General features: G+C 46.4%; 1 protein-coding gene across 4 annotated transcripts in view; it reads right to left on the reverse strand.

Moving 5' to 3' along the window:
- Positions 1–757: 757 nt before the first annotated feature.
- Positions 758–16957, reverse strand: part of SIAE (sialic acid acetylesterase) — a 35608-nt gene continuing 19408 nt past the window's right edge. For 3 of the 4 annotated variants that reach the window (XM_082341834.1, XM_082341835.1, XM_082341836.1), the window contains 7 exons: positions 15636–15774; positions 11439–11616; positions 9918–10027; positions 9209–9342; positions 4866–5023; positions 3422–3611; positions 758–2006 (listed from right to left, as the gene is read on the reverse strand). In XM_082341834.1, coding sequence (XP_082197960.1) covers positions 1755–2006; positions 3422–3611; positions 4866–5023; positions 9209–9342; positions 9918–10027; positions 11439–11616; positions 15636–15774 — 1161 coding nt within the window. In that variant the 3' untranslated portion in view covers positions 758–1754. The remainder of the gene's footprint in view (positions 2007–3421; positions 3612–4865; positions 5024–9208; positions 9343–9917; positions 10028–11438; positions 11617–15635; positions 15775–16957) is intronic. The other variant, XM_082341837.1, reaches the window with a different exon arrangement.

Below are 16957 nucleotides of genomic sequence, written 5' to 3' on the forward strand. Positions count from 1 at the left end.
TCAAGTGATGTTCACCAAGATATTAAGTGTCTCCAAATGATGAATTTTGTGGTGATTTTTACTTACTTAGACTTTTCTTTAGCATCCAAGTCTTCTATAGTGATTATGAATTCGATTTTTTCAAACAGTAAAAAGTTATTTTCATTTGGGAAATAAACTGAATTCCCACAGAATGTTTTAAATCATTCAACCATTAAAAATAAACTTTCATATGACTTTTCATTAAGATATCCATCCCCTAAACCTAACTTTTTACACTGTGTGCCCTAGCTTACTGGGGGTGAAGGGAACCTGGGCCTGGAGCGCTGAACTGTTTCTAGCTTCTTCCAAGTTAGAACAGCCGCCACGCGCATGAGTGTTGTGGTGAGGAGGAGTGGACAGTAGATTCGCTTTTTCTCAGGAGTCTGTGGTTCCCGTTAGGCCAGATGAGTAAGAGGCCAAGGTTTGGGTGTTAGGAGCCAACTGTGCGCTGGGAAGTCCTCGAAGGAGCAGAGTTCCTTGCAAGCTGTGTAGCTGTTTCGCTTTTTACTAAGATCCTGGCACTGACAAAGCATTCCTACTTTTCAGTTACACCAGGACCCCTTGGGGTACAGGTACGGAGAGAGTGATGCTTATGCTTTCGTTCTCATTTTTCACATTAAGGGAATGGAAACTACCCACAGATAAGTAAGTCTCACTCCTTTCTCAGCTTCAGAGGACAATTTGCAAGCCCATTCATAACCCAGTTTTGACTAGAGAGGAATTGTGTACACATGACTAATGATTATACTTTTATTTCCAGCTTCTTAGAGATTACAGACACTTGTCAAGTGCCTTTAACTGTTCTTAATCAATCAATCAATCAACCAATAAACAGCATTATGATTCTTAATAGTATACACAGAAGCCCTCTTTCACATTTGTCCCATCTAGATTATTTTTGTAAATGCTTATCGTGTAGCTTTACTTTCAGCCTCACGTTGTTCTTCCATCTGGATTGTCCTTTTCATAGTTAAACCTCTTACCTTTAAAGAGCCTGATATCTCTGTTTGCTTCTCAATGACCTCTGCAGTCACATGGCCTCCCCATGGGCTGCTCCACCTCGCCTGCCTTTCTCATCCCTCCTTGAGGCCGTCCCTTAGCGCCTCCCAAAATGCCTGCACATGATTCTGGTTTTTTTCTGTTAAACATTCACATTAGCATTATTTAGACTAAAGGAATAGAATTGCTTTCAGCTTGGAACAAAATAGGGCTGAAATCAGTTCTCTGAAAGATTGTTGTGTAGTGGAAGAAACATTTCAGTTCCACATGAGGAAAAACTGTTGGGAAGTTTAGAAGGGAAACTTTATACAGAAATTTGATAACCACCTCTCATATTTTATAGAAAAAAACATAAATGCTAGCCGGCCTGCATGGCCTTAAAATCTCTTCCAACCCTGAGTTTCCACGGTCTGGAGGTAAGGGGACAAAAGTGTTAAGACATTTCACTCCCAGTAATAAGGGAAGTGAATGACATTGAGATTCAAGTTGTTTGTAGTTTGGAATTAGTCTAATACAGATACCTGGCCCAACTGGAGGACAAATGACAAGCATGTCATTTGCCTACCAGCCCTGGCATCTCAGAATATGGAAACAGCCACGTGCTAGCCGGGCACTGTCGATGAGGCAGTTCTATTAATTTCCATTAAAAAGCAACAGCTGTCATTTAAACTCCTAAATGCCCAAATCTAAAGGATCCACACTTACGTCTAAGATGTGATCATACTGCAACGAAATCATTTAGCAACCTTGCTGCGATACCCGGGAATCTGGTTTGTAATGAAAGCAGTGAAGGGAGGGGCCGGCAGGGCACTGGTGGGGTGGTACAGGGGACACTGCTTATATTCACAAGGCCACGCGGTCCACGCATAGCGAACAGCAGCCAGGCTGTCACGACAAGACTTGACGTTCAGGGCCAGCGTCTGGGCGGAGAAAGTGTCCATGGGAGCTGGAAGCCACTTGCACTGATGGTCACTGCAACAGGAGATCTAACAGGAGAGTCATAAACAGGAACAGTTAGGACAGTCAGGAGGATATGCCAAGAGGCGGGACTGCTCTTCAGACAGACTGAAAGGGAAGTGGCCACTCGCAGCCACGGACACATTTCCTGCAGTGACCAGAGCAAACCTGAGTCCAGGTTGGGTCTGCTCAGCACAGCCACAGAGCCATAATAAAAGTTCACGTGCTAAAATAAATAGCTTAAATCAGTAAGTACAACATTAAATTACTGAGGGAGACAAGGCAGCGCAGTCATGACACATTGAGGGCAGGCTTCCCTGAACAACCTTCCTGCGATCCTCCGGCCAAACAGCAAAGCAGGCGGGAATCCGGGTGAAGCGAGCCACTGCTGTGCTGCGCTCCGGCTCCCAAAGGAGCTGGGGAATGAAGAAGGGGCACAAAGGAACTTTGGATGGTAAGCTGTTCTCAAGTCAGAAAGCAATCATCTATCTGGTGAAGGGAGCATAAAATACCCAGTTCCCAAGGTTCAGTGCTGTCCTGGTCCCAGCTAAGATTCCAGGCCCAGACGATGGGCAGGCTGCCAGCTGTGGACTAGAGAGGAGAACTCAACACAGACTCCTTGGAGCTAGGATTCGCCTACAACCCGGCGTGCAGAGAAGCTAGGCGGAGTGGGTGCTGAGGAAGCACCTGAGGCAGGTGGATGCTCTGCTTAGGGCTCCAGAGGAGGAACAGTCCTAGAGAAGCTCCTGTGCAATTAAAGTTTGTCTTCTACATTCTTTCATGCCCCCCTCCAATGCCCTCTTTTCACTCACCGCCCGCCACCGCCTAACGGCCTCAGGACTCCCAAAGACACTCATTTAAATGCTCCACCTGGGAATGCCTCCACCCCCAACCCCGACCTTAGAAAACTCCTAAATAAGCTGTTTAATCAATAGCCCCAGTTCCACAGTGGAATGATCCTCACCAGGTATTAGAAGCAAGTACAGAGTTCCGTTACAGTAATTCATACTAAGTTGCAAATCACCAAGCTTCAACCTCTTAGAGGAGAGACTCAACTCAAAAGAAAATCAGAATTTAGGATAGTGCGACAAAAAAAAGATGTCTAAGGATGAGGGAAACATTCTGGAGCAAGGGTCCTTTCAACAGGTGCCCACAGATAAAGCCACAGGCCCTTTCCACGCAAAGATGGTTGCTCTGGGAGGGAAAATGCAAAAGGAGTATCATTTCAACGTGGGCACGTCTTCCCTTCCTTGGTGGTCCCATCAAAATTGCCTCTAAGTGAATGAATCAGTAGCTGCTTTTTTGTTGCTCTGAGATAAACTCAGCCCCTGACCAACCAAAACCTGCCTCGTAGTCATGTTATAATTAGAGGTGGGCCTCGGCGTGGAGGAAATCCCAACCCCCCCCCCACAGGATGAGCCCCTGCTGTTTCTGCAGTTCTCACCTCAAATATCTTGTTGTGCCTCTGCACCTGGATTGGCTGGGAATATGTGAGGTTGAGCAGCCCCATGTCGCCCAGGAGTTCTATCTTCTGAGGCAGTGGTCCTTGAAAGGTCAACTTCGCCCCATAAGCCACGGCACGGGCCCCCAAGTGCAGCCTGTAGGCCACCGTCTGCTTATCTCGAGGGTGTGTGCTACAGGATAAAGAAGAGGTAGAGAACTTTGGGTTTGGGCTCAACAATAATCACATTTTTTAAAAAAGGAAATCTTATACAAAGCACCCTTTAAGAAGGTGAGAATAAAGTTGACTGAATCTAATAGCCAGTGATCTGTGGTGAGTCAGCCTAAGAGAAATGGTGAGTTGTAACCACAGATGGGGCTCTGGGCCTTCTATGGGTCAGAAACCTTGAAATAACTGAGGACTTGGAAGGAAGGAATAAAGGGAGGGAAGGTATTGGAACTAACCTAGGAGAGCTCTTGTAAGACTGCTGCAACCACTAAAAGTCCTGTGTTTCATGTGAATCAGCTGTTCATTAACTTGGTCCCCTCTAGGTTTTATTTGTTCATTCAATAAACATTCATTCATTCAAAACTAAATAAATATCCCTAGTGGTCCAGTGGTTAAGACTCCGCACTCCCAATGCAGGGGGCCCGGGTTCGATCTACGGTCAGGGAACTAAGATCCTACATACTGCAGCTAAGCCCGCATGCTGCAACTACCGAGCCCACGCGCGCTCTAGAGCCCGTGCACCACAACTAGAGAAGCCCGCGCGCCGCAACAAAGACCCAGCGCAGCTGAAAAAAATAAATAAATAAATAAATAAATAAATAAATAAATAAATAAAATTTAGAAAGAAAGAAATGTTCATTCAGGCTCCTACTATAATCCAGACACTCTGTGTTGGGCTCCATTTCACACTGAAATCCCCTGGTATCCTACAGCTAGCGGGTGGTAATCATAGGGGCTGTTTACATCAGGGTAGTCATCCAGATAGTCCCCCTCTGAGTCCATGGTAGAATTCCATTTCCTGCTCTCGCTGAAGACAGGCATGGCCGTGGGACTTGCTTTGGCCAGTGCAATGCGAGCAGAAGTGACTTGTGTTGCTCTGGGTGGAAGCATTTAATTGCCATCGTGAGACCGTAGGTGCATGTGGAAGCACAGATCACCCTGGAGCCTCTGTCGCTCTGGATCTGTGAATGACGATGAGAGCAAAGCCTCTCTGTTGACCTTATTTGGACATGGAGTGTGAACACACAATAAGGTTCCGTGGCATCAAGGCACTGGGATGGCGAGGGTTTTTGGTTACTGCAGCACATCCAGTGTGAATGACTGATAAATCATGCTTCTAATGTCCAATCCTCAGGCCCCCTCACAAGTGAACATCAGAGTGAAGGCCACAGACAAAGAACATATATTATTGTTCAAACAAAGCCCAAGAAGCACCCACCTGCCAAAAGGCGAATTCCTATCACAGAGATCCATAGCTACAGCCATGAAAGTGTTGGGCATCCTTAGGTTGGGGACATAGCCAAAGTCTGCTGTTTGATGCCAACGGATCTGGGGAAGTCCATCATTTGGGGTTGCACCAGACAAATATGAAGATAACTAGAAAGTAGACATTGTGCATCAGCATTTTATTTCATCAGAAACCTACACTGCAATAAAGCTGGAAAAACATTAAGAATTTTTAAAAAGAAACCTACACTAGAGTCTTTCACAAGAAGACCCTGCTTCTGCTTCACTCCCGTGCTCATCCAACACGTACTTACGGAGCCTCTCACCCCTGTGGCTGAACCTCTCATCCCCCTCGCCGCAATGGAACTCTGCCACCCCTCTCAGCAAGGGGTGGAGTCTGTTTCTCCTCTCGCTGAACCTGGGCTAAGCCTGTGATTTGCTCTGACAAACAATGCAGCAGAGGTGATGGTGTGCAGCTTCTGAGGCTTTGCCTCAAGAGCCCTTGCCTTCAGATTTCATTTTCTTGGAACCCTGAGATGGTCATGTAACCAAAGTCCAGCTGCCCTGCTGGAGAAATGTGGAGAGAGCAACCTTGGAAACTGGAAGGTCATGAGGAGAGAGGTGTTAATATCCCAGCCATCCCAGCTGAGGGGCCCATCATGTGAATTCTAGATCCTTCAGTTCAAACTGCAGCCACATGAGCAAGCCCGGCTGAAGTTACAGAGCAGAGACGAGCCACCCCAGCTGAGCCCTCCCTGCCTGGCCAACCCATGGCATCAGGAGCAAACACAGTGGCTGATGTGGTAAGCCCCGAAGTTCTGAGGTAGCTTGTTACAAAGCAGTAGGTCGGTCACCGACAACTCTGTGTACAGCCCAGGGCAAAGCGCTGTAGGGGAGCAGAGAGGAACCTGCCCTTGAGTGCCTGGCGGATTGCATCAGGGACCCCAGTTCTTCACACCTTCCAAGAGCCACACCCTCTTGCCATATGGCTCTGCGGTTTCTCCCGCTAAGAGAAGTACATTTCCCCACCACTTGATTCTTATTAAAATCTCTTATGCAAATTGGCTTTAACATATGAAATGATAAAAGACGCTGAAGCTGCACAATGAAATGTCATGAGAACTAGAAAACGGCAATAGAAAGATCCAGTAAGTGACCCTACTTCTTCCCACACAACAGCCAGAAGAAGAGTGAAAGTGGAGCCATGTTCACCAACCAGCGCCATGATGAGGATCGTGGCAACAAAGTCTAGGGTGAGTACTAACCTGAAGCGCTGAGGGAGAAACGCTACCGACAGCCACTCAGGCCTAGGAAGTTGTCTCAAAATGGCAGTTTGCTGAGAATTCCTGCAGTAATTCTCCAATTTCATCGGCTGCATTACTACACACTGGCCTCACGGGGGCACCAGCAGACTCCACACTCGCATGAAAGTCCTGTTTTTCCTGAGATAAAGCAGGGCACTTGCTCAGTCTCCTGCAGGGATTAGTAGAAATACTAATCACTGCTAAAGAAGGCATATAATAGCTGAAGAATATAAAAGTGGGCACACTTGGAGGACTTTACAATAGCATCTGCCGTCTGCAGTGCATGCTGCTGTTCCTCCAAAACCCTTTTTAAAAAGCACGCTCCTAGGGACTCCAGTCCCTAAACTCCGGCTCCTCTTTCTCTCTCCCCGGCTCCGCTCACCTCTCTACTCAGACACAGGTGTCTCGCCCTGCTCTCTCCACGGAGTTCGTGTCCTGCCTCTAACTGTGCTCTAGTTACTGCCACCACTGTTTCACACTCGGTCCTTCCATCAAGTCAATTCATCTTCCTTTACACACCAACTGTCCCTCCAGATTTTCTGACTTCTCTCATTAATAATAATAAACACTGACATTTTCTAGCTTGTGCCAGGCTTTACATGGACTAACTCATTTAATACTTAAAATAACAAAGAGGTTCAATATCTTGTTCGAAATCACATAGCTAAAGAAGCGCCAGAGCTGGGATTCGAATCCCCAGACCATGCTCTGAGCCATTATGTTGCAGAATTTGCCATTTCCCTTTGAAGTTAAACATTTATATTCCCAGTTTTCCACAACCAACCAACCAACATACTGTTGTTGATGATGATAAAGTTGACACCCAAGGCTAAGGGACTTCCGCTACACCACACGCACAAATGCAAGGACCAGGTCTCTCTGCTTCATGCTATATTTCTAGTACCTCACACAGTTTGCGGCATATAATAAGCATTTAAACATATTTTTGGCTTGCATCGGTTGAAGTCACATTCAAATCACCATGTACACAGGCTGAGAGACAAAAAAAATAGTTTCCACCAACAGTAATACAGACTGGTGACAGGAGTTGCTATTTTGAAAATGAGCAGAATATTCTCGTTCAAAGTCAAAACAAATGTTAGGAAGAAGAAAGAAAATGATTGTAAAGTAATTATAAGTGGAAAGAAGGTCTATAAAAATCTTTATCCAAAAAAAGGTACATGAAATGGGATGAGGTAGAGGAATAGGAGGATGGTGAGAGGAAAGCATCTGGGGGACACTCAGAGGCGGACGCCTGCAAGTAGGTGTGTCCAACTCAAACATTAAAGCCTATTTTGTGTTTATGCTGTGAGGTGGGCCTCGTTTTTGTAACATCTTACTTGTTTGATTCCTATGTTCTAGACAAGTCAGAACTACTACCCTGCTAAGACGTCTAGGTCTCGGAGGGGTCACGTGAACAGGTGAGACAAGGCAATTATGAACTTGGTTAAATATGTTTATTCCTTTTAGACAAGGCTGAGAGCAGAATCTTTCTGACGAGGTACCGCTAACTGAAAGTATGGTTTCTCTTGATATATTTTTTCATTTGTGTGTCGGGCCATATTTAATGAGTGCCGACCAATTAGGTGGTACTGGGGTTATAAATGTGATCCAGGAAAATGTGGTCATGTGCACAACGTACATACAAGTAAAAAGGGGAAGTGAACGGTACTAAGCAGTCACCCATATGGGGACAGACTCTGGGTAGTCGCAGAAGGCTTCCTAACTGATATCCAGGCTAACGGACGATAAAAGTTAGGTAGGAAAGTGTGGGAGAGAAAGATTGTTCCAGGCCGAGAGCATGCACAGTGGGCTGGGAGTGAGTGAAAGAGCGGAGTTCATTCTCAGGGCTGGGAAGGATAACAGCAAGTTCGGGAGGGTGTGGGGAGGTGGGCACTGTCACACACGGTTGCTAAGAGTATAACTGTATACAAATCGATACATTTCCACAGGAAAATTTAAGGACATGTTCAAAGCCTTAAAAAGTGTGCAATTTGGGGCTTCCCTGGTGGCCCAGTGGTTGAGAATCTGCCTGCCAATGCAGGGGACACGGGTTCGAGCCCTGGTCTAGGAAGATCCCACATGCCACGGAGCAACTGGGCCCGTGAGCCACAACTACTGAGCCTGCGTGTCTGGAGCCTGTGCTCCGCAACAAGAGAGGCCACGATAGTGAGAGGCCCGCGCACCGTGATGAAGAGTGGCCCCCGCTTGCCGCAACTAGAGGAAGCCCTTGCACAGAAACGAAGACCCAATACAGCCAAAAAAAAAAAAAATTTAAAAAATAAAAATAATTAATAAATAAAAAATTAAAAAAAAAACAAAAACATAAAATCTGGAAAAAAGTTGAACACCTATATACCCACTGCAGACTTTACAATTAGTATTTAAAAAAAAAAAAAGTGTGCAATTTAACCTAGTAATTTCATTTCTGGGAATTTATCTTATGGAAATAATTAGGCATGTGTGCAATGATTTAGCTAGAAGGAAAATAAACATGCCACTGCTTATAAAGGCAAAACGTTTAAAGCAACCTAAGAGCCTATCTATGGAAGACTAGTTAAATTACAATACAACCATATTTCTGAACACCCTCCAATCGTTGTAAACTGTGCTGAAGATTAATATTTATTGGCATGAAAAATGTTCACAATATGACGTTAAGAGAAAAAGCAAGATATGATACAGTATTATGGTATGGATCCTATTTCAAAAATATATGAGCAGAAAAGGTCTGCTTATTTCTGGATTGTGGAATTATAAGTGTTTTTAGCTTCTTTTTTTTTGCCTTTCTCTTTAATATTTCTTTAATGAACACGTAATGCTTTTTAATAAGACGAAATACTGGTTACTTATTAACTTTTTTTAAGATGTAATTGTCCCATCAGTAAACTGAGATGAATTAAGTTACATTCAGTTCGTGACCAGCTGGCAAGCTAGGAGAGCAAAAAAAGGAAGACGGATTCCAGGGAAGAGATCTCAACAGCACCTCCCCACACCAAAGCCCACGAACCCTCTTCCTCTCAGCACATACCTGGACAAATCCAAATGGGAAGAAGCGCTCTGTCTGCCCCTGGGAGCCATCGTGGAAGGTTTGGCGCCAGTCTTCAACGAGTGCAGGGAACGTACAATTGTACAGGTCCCTGTTAAAGTTTACATTGGACTCCCCTGAAAACAGTCCAAACCGTGAGAAGAGTCTGGGGTAGATGCAAAGGCAGCCGCACTGCTCCCCAACCTCTACGCATGCCCTTAGGTGGCGGGCCTTCCTGCGGTCTCCCTGGACTGGCCTTGTGGTTGCTCTGGCCAATGGGGCATCAGCAAACACGATGCAAGCAGAGGCTTGAAAAGCAATTCAGCTCTGTGGTTTGTTCTCTCCTGATACACCTGGAACCCTGACACTGCCATGTAAATGATAAATTAAGTCTGAACTAGCTTGCTGAAGGATGAGAGGCCACGTGAGAACCAGGAGGCCCCGGCAGACAGACGGCCCCAGTCAACAGACGTGAGGGAGAGGCCATGCTAGGTCATCCAGCCACCAGACAACCTGCCAGGTGGCCAAAGGCACATAAGAGATCCCAGCAGAAAGTAGCCAAAGCAGCCCAGACAGAAAAACTACCCCACTAACCCACAGAATAGTGAGCTCACTAACATTATTACTGTTGGAAGTCACTAAGTTCTGGGGTGGTTTCTTATGCAGCAACAGCTAACTGATACAATGGAAAACCAGCAAACTGAACACTCACCCTGGTACCATATCACCCCTTTCAGAGTCATATTACGGAGCGGATGGATCATGGCATTCCAGAGAACAGAGTATTCACTGGGACCAGTTTCCAGATCAGATGGCATGGACCTGAAATCAGTAAGACGCACAAGTGTCAAGAGAGAGCCAATAACTAATCACATGACGATCCCTGAGCTGGGCATCTATCCAGCTTCACTCGGGTCAAACTCCTGATGAAAGCAACACAGAGTTCAATTCAACCACTCTGTTTCCATGAAAACATGAGGACAGTCTCCAAATTTCACTCCAGGTTCTTCCCAGAATAACTGTCATCAGTCAGCTTTCTGTGAGTTCAGATGGGGCCATCCCGGTTTCTATCTAGTGATTAAGACCAGGGAGGAGGAGCGTTTTAATGAGTCTATCACACAGGCAATAAGTTTATTTAACTAGTACTCAATGCATGGACACTGAGATTGTGTTAAGCTCTTTGCTTTTATAAGCAATGCCATGATTATCTTCCTTAGAGCTAAATCATTGCATACAGTCTTAATTATTTCCTTAAGATAAATTCCCAGAAATGAGATTGCCAGGTCAAAAGGCACATTTTCTTAAGACTTTGAACATGTCCCTAAATTGTCTCTGTGCAATACTTGTATGAATTTACACTTGCAGCAGCTGCATATGAGAATGGCCACTTCCCCTTGCTATTGTCCCTGCCATGTCCCCAGAGATCTGGGAAGCCTGGCTTTAGATTCCTCCAACTCTACCGAAGGCAAATCTTTCTGTTCCAAAACTGGATAACTTCACTCCCCAACAGGCAGGCCTTTACCCAAGATATACCAAGAGCTCAAGTCCATGCTCTTCCCAGAACTGATGAGACAAGGTCTGTGAAAGCAGTTCACATATTGTTCATCTCTATTTTAACATTAGTGTCAAGATGTTTATTAACCAGCCTTTTCTCTCCGTTCCCCCACCCCCAAATATTCTTCCTGATCCAGCTTTTCCTGAGCATGCTTTCACCATCAGTCTTCTAATACACTTCTCTGATTACATGTGTACTTGTTCTTCCAAACTGTTAGACTGTGTTTATTCTCACAGGCAACACAGGACAGTGGTTAAGAGCACAGACATTGACACCAGACTTTATCACTTACTAGTCGTGTCCACAAGCAAGTCACTAAATCTCTCTCAGACTTAGTACCTTTTTCCATCATATGTTAATAATATCCACTTCAAGAAAGTGTTGTATTAAGTGAGTTAATATATATAAAGTGCTTACAACAGTATCCAGTATTTAGAAAGCTTCTATGAAGTATTAGCTATCACTATTATTAAGGAAAAGGGTCATAATTACTTCCTGACATATTCTCAGATGATTGTGGTGCTGATGACAGTGAAAATAATACCTGAATAAGTTTCACACATTTAATACATATTTGTACATTCAACACACTCTTGACTCCCCAAAGGAGACCATGATCCTTCTCTCTTACAAAATTTCCTGGCTGGCTTTCTCCCAGACCAGAGGATGCTTTCTTACCCTTGCCTCGGGACCCCACAGGCTTTCAGTGACCTTCCAGACGACCAGGCTTCAATGGGCGTCCCGGCCCACGAGGAGGAGAGCAGCCCCACGGGATACCGCAGAGTGTCATGCAGGTAACGCCCAAAGAGCCAGCACACTGCTGACATGTACGTGAAATTGCCATGGCCCAAGTTTTCTGTTCGGAGAGACAGTTAAAGAAAAACAGTCACGGAAAAAGTAGATGGATACGGACTGCAGCTCCTAGGTGGGTCTAGGTGAGAAGAATGGGTGTGGGTCAGGCCTTGCATTTTTTTCTGAGACTTTCCAAGAGCAGGATAAGATTGAGAGGCAGCTGTCTCGCTAGCAGAAAGCCAAAGGCTCTCTGGCCAGGCAAGCAGGCATCCCCCTGCTTCCCCACCATGTGCAGCGCCCTGAGAATCTAGGAAGATTAATGCTCCTCTGCAATAGGTGAGGGGCAGAAAGGCCGCTGGCCCCCATTCCACCCTCACCGACGTGCTCCTCTTTCCCAGCGTCCATCCCCACTCAGCTCTGTGGAAGGGAACAAGCAAGCATGGGGCAATGTCGAGAAGAAAGGTATATTTTTTCTGGGTAGTTTTATACCCATTTTTATAGCTATGGTAATGAAAACAAGAACAAACAAGTGATGGGGAGTTTGGCCAAAAGGGAATGTAACAGAAACCAAAACCAGTGTTTAAATGTTCAGCATCGGGACTTCCCTGGTAGTCCAGTGGTAAAGAATCCGCCTTACAATGCAGGGGACGGAGGTTTGATCCCTGGTCAGGGAACTAAGATCCCACATGCAGCGGGGCAACTAAGCCCACGTGCCACAACTACTGAGCTCGTGTGCCTCAACTAGAGAGCCTGTGTGCCGCAAACTACGGAGCCCATGTGCCCTGGAGCCCGCGCGCCACAACTAGAGAGAGAAAACCCACACACCACAACTAGAGAGAAGCCCGCATGCCACAACTAAGACCCAACAAATAAATAAATCTTTTAAAAATAAATAAATGTTCAGCATCATCTAGCTCATTCGTCCATACAGCCCTGTAACCGACACAGACCAGAAGAGGCAATTTCCATGTTAGAAGAAAGCTGGTGAAGAGGGGAACGTGAGGGGCTTCCCTGGTGGTGCAGTGGTTAAGAATCTGCCTGCCAATGCAAGGGACACGGGTTCGAGCCCTGGCCCGGGAAGATCCCACATGCCGTGGAGCAACTAAGCCCATGCACCACAACTACTGAGCCTGCGCTCAGGAGCCCGCAAGCCACAACTACTGAGCCCACGTGCCACAACTACTGAAGCCTGCGTGCCTAGAGCCCGTGCTCCGCAACAAGAGAAGCCACCGCAGTGAGAAGCCCATGCACCGCAACGAAGAGTAGCCCCCGCTCGCTGCAACTAGAGAAAGCCTGCCCACAGCAAAGATGACCCAACACAGCCAAAAAAAAAACCAAAACAAATAAATAAATTAATTAAAAAAAAAAAAAAGGAGGGGAACGTGAACACACGCAGCTGATAGGATCGATCCAATCCAACAGCTGTTAAAGAACCACCATGTGTAAATCACTGGCTTGGCATGTGAAAGATCAAAACTCAATACAGTTCGGCTCTCAAAACGTGGATAGCGTAATAGTAGGAATTGAAGTCAGTTTCAAATCAATTAAAATGGATTGAGCGCCCACCAGGTGCCAGGCGCTTCTAGATGATAGGGGTACAGTAATTAAAGGGACGTGGAGAGACATGGAACCTCTCCTCAGAGGTCTTATATTCTACAGAATAAGACAAATATTCAGCTGAGTAAAACAGATGGCAAAACATGGTTTAGTGCTTTAAGAGGTATAAACAAGTGTTAAGGGGTTTTAACAGCAGGAGAAAGAATATGAAATGAAAGGCAGATCATTAAATACCAGGTGAGGGCGGACCTCCTTCCCTGTGCTCCGGGCATACTCTGTGCCTGGTGTTACCCTCACCCCACTAAACCCTTAGGACTTCTATATTCTCCATGTCTGGCACCCAGTGCAGAGTCAGTGAACGTTCGTTGGCTGGTGCTGGGTAGCTGTGGGCAGCTGGAATAAAGGTGACTCACTGATGGGCAGGTAGAGGGAAGAGGTAATTAAGCGGGAAGGGGAGGGAGGTGGGGCGGCCCTGAAAGGCAGGAGTCCAGGAAGTACAGCTAGCATTCTAGGCAGAAGAAACAGTATGTACAAAGGCACGTAAAACTGGACAGTTTTTAAAGTATTTGCCTAGAGCATAGATTACAAAAGGAGAATGGTATAAGATAAAACTGGAGGGGGGGTTACAGGCACATCGTGGGGTAAAGGAAACGGAAGCCGCTTGCAAACGCACGAGAATGAGAATGTGTGGTGGACAGCACAACCCCCAGAGGTGTCCGGAGTCCAACGCCTGGAACCTGTGAATGAACCTTACGTGGCTAAAGGGACATCGCAGGTGTTTTCAAGAGCAAGGACTAGAGAGGGGGCGATTGTCCTGAATTATCTAGATAGGGCCAAGCTAATTCCAGGAGTCTTTAAAATCAGAGACCCTTCCCAGCTGCAGTCAGAGATATGAGGGCAGTAGAAGAGGCTGCAGAGACTGGAAATGTGAGAGGGGCTTGACCTACTAGGCTCTTCCCCACACACCTGCGTGGCCTCACCTCTGTCAGGTTATTACGGAAATGCTGCCTTTCTCAGCTGGGACCTCCGTGGCCACTCTAAGCTGGAAACCACCACCCCATCCCAGCCCCAGCAGTACTGCCCCCCTTCCCTGATGTATTTTATGTACTTATTTCTGTCTCAGCAAGCACCACCATCTAACCTATCCCTTGATGCTCAAAAATTTGAGTCTCTGAGTTCAGAGAGTGAAATGGAGCCGACAGCAAGGTATAATACCTTATCCAAATCTAATTGATTCCTGAGTTTTGGATGACATGCGTTAAGAGTTCACGGACCAAAGGATTCATTAAAAAATTTACCCAAATCTATTCAGTTCCTGAGTTCTTAAAGGGAAAGTTCTGACAGTGTGATACTGAATAGTATCAATACCTCGTATATAATTTACTAATTTTATTATTCGTTTTCTGTATTCCCTCACTAGACTGTAAGCTCCATCCAGGAGACCAGGCGTGCCTGCCTGCTTTATTCTCTGCTGTATCCCCAGCACTTAGAATAGCGCCTAGCTCATAGTGGGCATCCAAATATTGGCTGAATGAATTAATACTTGAAAATGTAGGAGCAATTGAGGTTACCAAGGTAAAGCATGTACAGGTGAAAGAGAAAACGGACCAGAAAGAGCACAAGCGACCACGTCTGGAGGAAGGGACTGAAGAAAGCAAACAAACAGGCAGGGAGAGGACAGAGAGGGCGAACGAAGGAAAGGAAGTACCGAGCAGGCTCAGAGGAAGGCGCAGCTTCTAAGAGCAGCAGTCAGCAGTGCCGATGCTACGGGGTGTCCAGAGTGCGTGGTGGAAGAACAGCAGTAACCCTGGGGGAACCAGTTGTTGACCTGGACGCAGAAGCCAGATTATGAAGGGTTAAAGAGTGAACACGTTGGAAGGCAATGAAAAGATGTTCTAAAAAGGTTTAACAGAGCAAAGGAGAGAGGTGAGGTACCAGGAGAAGGGTGTGTGTTATGCTTTGCTTCGCTTGGCTTTGTTAGAATAAAAGAAAAGCAGAGCTCTGAGGGCGGGGGGTTGTGTCTGCCCCGATCACAGCTGCACCCTCGGGGCCTAGATCAGAGCCTGACGCAGAGCAGCCTGAACTAAAGATTTCGCGCAGACTGGACGGTGGGGTAAAAGGACAGAGCCTGAGGGATAAGAGGAGGCCCTGGAGAAGGTAAGAGCCCGCATCAGAGGCAGACCTGAAAGGAAACCGTCAGCTGTGTTCAGACACAGAAACAAAGGAAGAAAGAGAAGAGAAGAGAGCGTCAGGCGCTGAAGAGATGCTGGCGGAGCTTGTGCTGAGTGGCCTCAATGGGACTGACGAAGTTGGAGGAAGCGCCATCTCCTCAGAGCAAGGGGGCAAGAGTCACTGTGGAGTCTTGGGAAGAAATGTATGAAACAGGTGCCATCAGGAATGGGGGAGGGGTTGACAAGAAATGAATAAAAGGATGAAATAGATCAGAACCTAATTCAGGATCACAGATTGCAAGCAGGGCACCAGCCCCTCACAGAAGAGATGGCACGCGTTCCAGCGACCACTTACCCAAGGTGGGCTTGGACCACCGCAAATCAACCTCGGCAAGGTCCTCCAGCTCCTGCTGAGCCTGGTTGAGAGACACGGAGAGGATGTGGACAGACTGATAGGCAGCTGTGTTCGACAGCTCGCTTGTGGCATTAAATATCTGGAAAAGAAGCAGGAACGTCATTTCCGACACCGACCTAGCGGATGGTCAACGATGCTACTGCCTCCTGGTACACACCAACCCTCCGAGCTCCTTCTGAGCCTTTAGGATACCCAAACCAAATGACTAATCAGAACCAGTGGTGGGCTGGTCCGGATCGCCTTGATCCACAGAGACCATGATAAATCATGTCCCCAAAGAAGGTGGGAACACAATGAAATCTGAGATCTCAAAGACAAGTCTGTGTTAGATGAGAGGAGCTGTGGATGGGTTTAGGCTAAAGAAGGCCGATATCTTGAACGAAAATACTTCTATTAAGAAAAAGTATTTGCTAACATAAAGCCATGGCATTAACTTTTTTTTTAAATGGAGCCCAAAAGGCCGTGGGGAGGTAAGTTTATGTAATCCATAGGCCATGAGAGATGTATATTCAAAAGAAACACACCTGAGAAACGATTTTTGAACTCCTGAAACATCCTGAAATCAGCCTTAAGATGCTTATCTCCTCATCTCAGTCCTGGAAAATCACCCAGGAAAAACACGGGAGGCCTGGCAGTGTGAAAGGTGGTGTTCAGGGTGATTGCTGACAACAGTCCCAAGAAACCAGACAAAGAAAAGGGTCCGTCCAAAGACACAGCACTTTTTCCCAAAGCACTTTTTGAAACCTCACCAGTTGCCAAGAGCGTGACAGGACTGGCTTAGGGTTCTTCTGGACACGAATGTGTGTGCTACACCGACTGGTTTCATTGTTAGTCCTATGAAGCATCATTCCTCTCTGGGCTTACATGTAAGTGCTATCTCCTTCAATCCTGATTTTTCAGTAGTTATGTTTCTCTTTATTTTAAAAAGAATGTATCATAAATATATTGTTTTGCTTTCTAATTAGTGTTTGTTTTTTCTGGTCTTCTCTCCATCCCCCTGGACAGTCTGGTCTTCCCAAAACAAAGGCCTAACAGGAGCCTCCAGAAGGCCAGTTATCACTGGCCTCCGGGAACAAGAGCTCCAGCTGAGACAGGACTGCCACAGCGAGAGGCACAGGAGTCTGGGCCGCTTTCCATTGGCCGCTGGCCACAGAGTGTGCAGCTGGCTGGCTTTGCCTCCCACCCGCCACAGAGAATGCAGCTGGCCTCGCCGCTGCAGTGTAGGAGAAGCCAGAGCGCCTCCACAGAGCATTTCATTGAAA

The sequence above is a fragment of the Balaenoptera borealis genome (genome assembly GCF_965194805.1).
Source record: "Balaenoptera borealis genome assembly, chromosome: 11".
Classification (NCBI taxonomy): Eukaryota; Metazoa; Chordata; class Mammalia; order Artiodactyla; family Balaenopteridae; genus Balaenoptera; species Balaenoptera borealis.